Source organism: Psammomys obesus, unplaced genomic scaffold (assembly GCF_907164565.1).
Source record: "Psammomys obesus unplaced genomic scaffold, mPsaObe1.curated_primary_1811, whole genome shotgun sequence".
In the NCBI taxonomy this organism is placed as follows: Eukaryota; Metazoa; Chordata; class Mammalia; order Rodentia; family Muridae; genus Psammomys; species Psammomys obesus.
Window position 1 is genome coordinate 4062355 of NW_026587556.1, and position 8176 is coordinate 4070530.

The 8176-nt window shown below is 40.1% G+C and overlaps 1 protein-coding gene across 1 annotated transcript in view; it reads right to left on the minus strand.

The window, feature by feature from the left end:
* Hecw1 (HECT, C2 and WW domain containing E3 ubiquitin protein ligase 1) overlaps positions 1-8176 on the minus strand; it is a 295620-nt gene that overhangs the window by 59891 nt on the left and 227553 nt on the right. The window contains exons 17-18 of the mRNA XM_055603961.1: positions 5728-5833; positions 3338-3434 (exon numbers count right to left, since the gene is read on the minus strand). Coding sequence (XP_055459936.1) covers positions 3338-3434; positions 5728-5833 — 203 coding nt within the window. The remainder of the gene's footprint in view (positions 1-3337; positions 3435-5727; positions 5834-8176) is intronic.

The window sequence follows — 8176 nt, forward strand, 5'->3', positions numbered from 1 at the left end:
CTCAACTATGCAGAATGTTGCTGAATTGGATGTCCTTTGGCTCCAATCTCATTAGAGGTAAAGTATTATTGCAGTAATTGCTAGAAGCAAAACTTGGGGGATGTTCAGTTGCTTCTCTAACTGTGGCTTGGAAAATAAAACAGGCTGGTCTACATCATTTCAGGGAGTGAGAGACGCCCAGCTCCTTAACTCTCTGTCTAAAAATATCTATAATACATGTAAGTAAGTCAGTGTATAGATATACATATAGAGTCTAAATGGGGATTTTCTCATCTGGGCTGATATTATTCCCTCCAAGAGCCAAAGACTGTCTAAGAACCTCCCTCCCAAACCAGGCATAGACGCCCTCTTTGGGTTGTTGTCCAAAAGACTCTCAAAACATTATAGGCTGTTGCTACTGCCCTTGTTGCCCTGCAGAGGTGGAAGGTTAGCCCTTACTGCTAGAGACACTGTGCACCTCAGAAACAGGGGTCAGAGGACTTTGAGATGGATCTGACCTGAAAACCTCTGAAGGAGGAAAAAAACCAACACTTCTACCCAGATATGGTACCTCGGACCACCACAACAGCCAGCATGGCATGGTAACCTTAGGAGTACACAGTAGGGTCAGGGGTCAGTCATCCCTTGGTGGTAACCAACGGCTGTATAATTGGACTTAATATCTGCTCAACAAGAGGGAAACATGCTGGAGCAATCAATGGGGTGAAGAGGGAGCCTACAGAACGGGAGAGAATCTTTGCCAGTTATATATATGGCAGAGGATCAGTATTAGTATACACATAGAACTTAATCAGTAAAAACAAAAACAAAAACAAAAAACAAGACAAAACAAAAAAACAAATGACCCATTTTAAAAAATGGGCTTGGGACATGAACAAAGAATTCTAAAATGAAGAAGGTATGGGTAAAGAATACTTCAAAAAATGTTCATCACCCTAGCAATTAGACAAATGAAAATCAAAACTATTAGAAATTGTTATTGGTCCACGACCCCAAGATCAAGTTCTCAGCACAAAAGAGGTTTATTTTACCTAGAGGAATAAAAGGCAGGGAATAAAAGACAAGGACAGGACATAGAGGATGAGGAGAAGGGAAAGGAAACGAAGGAGAGGGGGTATTTGTTCAAGAGGACAAAGGACTGACTCTGGATAGAGGGGACGGAGGTGGCACATAGGAAAACAGCATTTTACACAGATAAAAGAGGAAACCCTGTGCTAGGATGAGGTATTTAATGTTAATTGGGAATGTTAATTAGGTGAGCAAAAGGGGGGTGGGGTGGGGAGTTTGGATTGCTGGACTCTAACCCTTTGGTAGCCTCAGAAGGAAGAAGTGGCCAAATAAGGGAGTAGAACTTGATGGCTAGCTTTAGGAATGTAAACTGTTTCTAACCAGGCAGAGGGAATGGGGGTGAAGGGCAAGACTTGCCAGAGCTGTGCTAGACACGTTCGAGCTGGCATAGTCCCTTCAAAACCAACTTTGAGATTTCATCTTACCCCAGCCAGAATGGCACAGATCAAGAAAACAACTGACAACAGATGATGGAGGGGCCATGGGGAGATGAAAACCCATATCCACAGTTGGATTGTGAACTGGTCCAGCCACTCTGGAAATAATGTGTAGAATTCCCAGAAAGCTAAAAACAAATCCACCATATGACCCAGCTCTACCATGCCTTAACTGGAGATCCTCAGACACTTGCTCAGTTACGTTTATTTCTGCTAATCCACAACAGTTAACATCCTTCAGCTGACAAACGGGTAGTGAAAATGTGGTACATATACACTATGGAATATTGTTTAGCTTTAAAGAAAAATGAAACCATGAAAGTGACCAGCAAATTGGAACTAGAAAAGGTCATATTGAGCGAAGTAACTCAGGGTCAGAAAGACAAATGTTGCATGTTCTCTTTCTCATTTGAGGTTCCCAGCCTCAAATCTTCAGATGTGAGTACATATCCTATAGTAACTGCAGAAACCAGGAAAACAAAAAGGACCATTCCAGGGATGAGGGTGAGTGGAGGAGGGAAAGGGAGAATTACAGGAGCCAAAAGAGTCAAGACACGTCAAGAAAACCCACAGAATCAACTCCTCTGGCCTCTACAATCCTTCCACAGGATTCCTGGAGCTCTGCCTTATGTTTGGCTGAGAACATTACAATTTTAGTAGTTAGGTTTTTCTTTTAAAATATAACTGAAAATAACTCTGAAATGCATATTTAGTTACTGTGAACAAACAAAGTGGCATTTGGGTTGATTATAACTGCATTATAAATATTTGTCTTTATACCACAGGTAAGTGTGGTCTTCACCTCTCATCAAAGCAGCTTTTCTTTGCAACAGGCAGAAACTATTACTGAAAATAACAACCGATCAAAATGCAGAGTTGTAGAGCCCAGATCAAATGATACATCTACAACAGAACTCCTGTACCTACGGCTCCGGCTCTGGGATGATTACAGAGGGGTGGGTGGAAAGACTGTAGGAGCCAGAGGAACAGGGAAATTGCTGCAAGAGTGTGTCTCTTGTGTCTAGGAATGTTAGAAGCCACACCCACAAAGTCTCACCAATACGACTGCCTAAACATGAGCTGAAAACACCAATGCCTCAACCCTAGACAAAGAACTTCAGGTAACCAAGGAATGCTGAGAGCAGGAGAACACAGCAGCTGGTTATCCAAAGCCAAACTGTCAGTCCTGAACATACATGCATGTAACATTATACAAAGTGAACAGGCTGTACTTGTGAATATATAGGTATATAATATACATATATGTATATGTAACAACAAATAATAAAAAAAAAACCTAAGGACATGAATATGAAAGAGAGCAAGAGTATATTAGAGGGTTTAGAGGGAGGAAAGGGAAGAGAAAAATGATGTAATTATATTATAATCTCAAAAAATATTAAACATGACTCATACATACTAGGAATTAAGTAGTTAGCATACACATAATACTTTGTGTTTGCTTATTTTTGAAAGTTGTCACCTAATTGTTTTTATCATTAAATAATCGTATTCCAAAAATTATTAAAAATAATTGAGATGGGGTATTATATAAGTAATGTTTATGAAAACTATGTTGTTCCCTTTCTCTTTTCCTCCAAGTCAGTGGAAATAATTTTAACATTACGTAACCTGATAGGACTACCTTCTCTGAGAAACTTTCCAGAACACTAAACCCTTCCTTTTTAGGACTCACTTAAAACTTGTACACAGCAATGAAAGGTGTCGTAAGTCTCATTGGCTCTCTCTCCATAGTATTGCTTTACAACCTGGAAAAAATCAAAACAAAACTGGAAGAAGCAAGTGCTCTTAGGATGGGAGATGAACCCTACCTGAGTGTGTGGTTTCTTGCCAAGCTTGGCTGACGTTCTTGTAGCATTTCAAAAATGTTTGGCTGGCGAAGAAATGCCACAATCTTGTCATTGTATGCTGAAACAGAAAAGAAAATGCAGAACAGTGGCTGAGGTAGATGACTATAAAATGTCCACTCAGAACTAGTGAATGACATAGAAAGCTGAAGTGCTCTTAAGAAAACCAAAGTCTTGCATAAAAATAGCACACAGTAGCGTTATTATCTTAAAAGATATAAATAAAAGTGAATCAAGTCTGAGCAATCATCTGTAAAATGGCAGGCAGGGTGTTACTTCATCTATGTTTAGGTGGAAGATGAAGATCAGAACAGCTCCCCTGTGAGGACATCTGTATTCATTATAGCCTTTGTGGTACTTTTCCAAAGTTTTTATGACAAAAGATCCTTTATAGGTTCAAATAAATCCTTTTTTTTTTTTTTTTTTTTTTTTTTTTTGAGTGTTTGACACTTGCTGCCATGGCTTTGTATTGATTTTCCAGTCGCAGGGATGAAAATATATATTATTTTGACTCTCATTTTGGTTAATGCATGTGTTTTGGAATTAAATAGTTGAGGTTGACAACCTCGGAACCTGCCACAGAGGGCCTCTGAAAGCCTCTGCCGTGCAGACTGTCAAAGCAGATGCTGAGCCTGATGGCCAACTGTCGGGCAGAGTGAATGGAATTTTGTGTAAGAAGTGGGAAATAGCAAGAGCTGGAGAGGACAGGAACTCCACAAGGAGAGCAACAGAACAAGAAAATTTGAACACAGGGAACTTCCCAGAGACTCATACTCCAACCAAGGACTATTCGTGGAGATAACCTAGAACCCTGACAATGCAGCCACTTCTGATGAGAACTGATAGACTAAGATCAGAAAGGAGGAGAGGACCTCCCCTATCAGTGGACTTGGGGAGGGGCATGTATGCAGAAAGGGGGGGGGAGGGTGGGACCGGGAGGGGAGGAGGGAGGGGAGAAGGGAGGGGCTTATGGGGGGATACAAAATGAATAAAGTGTAATTAATAAAAGTTAAATAAAAAATTAAAAAAGATAGTTGAGGTTGAGAATGGCAGCTGTGCAAGCTTTCCTCATACACACCTGGAAGGGAGGCACTGATTAAAGACTGTGCAGAGCAACAGTCTTACCCAGCTCTCAACCAAGCATTCCCATTGGCGCAATGGTGGCATCAGTGTGGCAGAGGGTCATCAATCACTTTTTAAATTTGATGTAGGATTTGCACTATAAGAGGGATCTTGAGCCTGGTACTCTAAACCTGATGAAGAACTATATTTGGGGAAGTCATAGGCTTGGGGAAGAACCTGCCAAAATTATGTTGCTAAAGGGTTAACTTTATTAAATCCTGTGTACAGAAAGCTCTTGGATTAAAGGTGTGTGCTAGGGCTGGGTGAACCACACCAGAATCACCTGTTTACAATAAAAAGTTCTTGGAGTAAGATGTGTGATAGGGCTCAACTACACCAAACAAGAAACAGGGTTTTAAAGTTCACAATTTTGAGGTTCACAATGGGATCAAATATCCTGCAGCAAAGCCCCATCCTAATTGAAGAGTTATTAGAGTCTTTGGCCAGTAGGGAAGGGCAAGTCAATTTTTTCCTGTAGTGTGTCCCTCCAGCAGATGACCCTATGCCCATTTGTACATGGGCCGCACTAATTGGACAGTGGGTTAAAAACAGATGAGAGGTTTGAAAGAGGAGTTGGAGGGGAGACTGGTAGATAGATAATGACCAAAACACATTGTATACACGTATGAAATTCTTGAAGACAAATTAGAATCACTATATTAAAAATCACCTGCATGTGGCTGAGTATATATAGTCCAGTCTCAGCAACTTAGTGACAAATAAAATAAAATAAAATATGGAGATATAGCTTAATGCTAGAGTATTTGCCTAGCATATATAACCTACATTCAATCCTTAGCATAGCAACAGTAAACAAACAAGGCAAAAAACTTGCACACAGCAACTAAAATTGATTCATTTTCTTATGAATCAATTATTTCACTTAGGGTTTAACTGACTATTGAATAGAATGAAAAAGAAGGAGCATGAGGATCTAGAGGAAAGAACTGATAGAGGTGAGGAGGAGAGTAAAAAGCTGAGACGTGTCACGAGAGAGGAGAGGCCAGGCGTGGTGGTGCTCGCCTTTAATCTCAGCGTGAGTGATACGAATCTTGTTTGTTTTAGGATAACCTAGTCCACATAGTAAGTTCCAGGATAGCTAAATATACAAGGAGAGAACCTGTCTCAAAAGCAGAAGAGAGAGAAAACACAGGTGGACTATCAAAGGGTTCACAGTAGAGAGCAATGTTAAGCATTGGGTTGCTAGAGGCTCAGCAGCTTAGGGTACATACCCAGTGGCAAGGACTCATGTTGATGTTGGCTTCGAATAGCAGCTATCAGGCTATGTCCTGGCCTGGCCAGCAAAGATGCTCCTCTGTTTCTAGAGACTTCTGAGGCCTAATTTAAAATAAAGGTGTAAGATTGGAAATCTGTCATTAATTACAGATTTTTCTTTAAAACCATTTTTTTTTCCCCTGCATGAAAGTTAAAACTTCTTGGCATCACCTACATTCAGATAACAAAGTCAAAAATCTTTAAAGGGATGAAAACCAAGCAAGTTTTAAAAACTGAATTAAGTGGGATTTTGGGTTTGTCATATCATGTTTTGTGAAAGTGATTGGGACAAATGTCATGGATACTAATCACCGCACTGACTGAAACATTAGAGAAATAGGTCAATGCTGAAAATGAACCAAGTCCTAGGATCTAAAGCATGATAGTAATATTTCTACCGTAAGTCCATATATATTTTGTTCCTTAAGACCTTAGAACCAGTCATTTTGGTTCATGACTGTAACCCTAAATATCTAGAAATGGAAGCAGGGGATAAGAAGTTGGAGTCTAGCCTAGCTCTCAACCAGGCCAGGTTACTTGCATAAGACCTTAAAAATAAAACAAACAAACAAACAAACAAACAGACTACCAAAAAGAAAGTACAGTACAGATTTGTCACTTTGGGATATTTCTCAGATGCATCATCTACAGTGTAAAACTTGGAAAGTATGATAAGTTAACTTCAATATACTTAGTTCTGAAAAGAACTTAATTTTAAGATATTAAAAAAAATGGATTAAATATTTAGTCACAAAAGAGCCCCCCGCCAGGTGTGGCACTTGCTAGAATAACTTTGAGTCATACTTCTATATGACTTAAATCATCAAATCATCCTTGGTACACAAAAGTGTGCCACCAGTTCAGTATCTGGCCACAGAACTTCTGGTCAGGCTGTGAATACATCTCTTCCCCCCACCCCCCACTTCTGGTTTTTCTTGTAGCCTGTAGCTTACTTGAGAGACAAGAAATTAGGTTCTGTGCCACGTCGGTAGACTTGAAACTTTGCACTCCAATCTGCTCAGCCAGTGTGGTTAGAAACCAGCCTTCAAAGCTGGCGCTGCAAAGCAGCTCACTCCAGTCTCCAGCAAGTGGACACAGCTCAAAGCAGAGAGTGAAGTTTGCTGAAACAGCTAGGCAGTATCAGCCCCCACATTTTCCTCAACAATTAGTAAACACATTAGAGCTTTTCTGAGCCTGAAATGATATGGGCCTTTCCCTTGTAGGGAATTATTCCAGTTTACATTAGTGTGTGTATGTTTTATATACAGTAATGAGAGAATTCTTGAAGATGATTTATGTGTGTATTAAGTGATAAGTTACAGAAAGAAATGGTAGAAATAGATACATCTGAAATTTGAGCTTCAGAAGACTTGGGGATGTGAGTTCAGGAGACCCCTTTTGTGTCATTTCAAATGAAGGTATTGTAATTTGGTGGGTTATGTTGAAATGCATAACGCTTTCAAACAGAAAGGGTTCCCTGCTATTCCTGGCTCCATGGAGAATTAGTGTTGTAGTTATGCTTCAGAGAAAAAAAAAAAAAAAAAACGGAGCTTACTTCTAAGCTCACATGCTTGCTGGGAAAATTAACCCAGACTGAAAAGTTGAGGAAGCTACCCCGAAGGCAGATGGCTGATGATGCACATACTTTTGGCCAACTGTGAGAAAGCCAGAGCCAACCACACGTGGGCCTTCTAGGCTCTCCTGCAGAAACGCCAAGAGTTGGTACTGGATGGCTACAGGTTAGAGCATGTAGGACGGAGTGGATGGATGGAGATTTTTCTCTATGGTTACAGGTCCAGGAGGACCAGTATGGGCTAGATGGTCTATAAAAAGGCAATAAAATTGATCCTTCAGAAAGGCAGCACTTTTTCATTGCTTAGCAGAAAGTAATCATAAGTTGTAAAAGAAGATAAAACCATGCAAGAGACTATAAGATGGGGATAGAGTACTCACAGGGCCTGGTTCCCTGTTCTTCCCCCCCACCCCGTTTTCTTTTCTCTCTCAATTATTAGTCCATTGTTGTATTACTGAAGTTCTTTCCAGGTCTTATGGAGAGGTAAACTTTTAAGTCAGTCATAAGAATATCAGCAATTTTGTCCTTCTTGTAGCACTTGCAGGTAACTGATTGGCAATTTTGGTATCCTATGTATGCATAGATGTCAGTCCACATTATACTTTCAGTTTCCTTTAAACCAGACAGATTTTTAGTCATGGTGTTTTGGACAAAGGGTAGAACAGAAGGAAGGAAGACTGACTGAGAGACATGGCTAGGCAGCCAGATGAGCACCCTACAGTGATTACGCATTCTTCCACTGCAAAAAATTTGGACCAGATAACTAAGAAATTAAGCTCCATCCATTATCTATCTATCTATCTATCTATCTATCTATCTATCTATCTATCTAT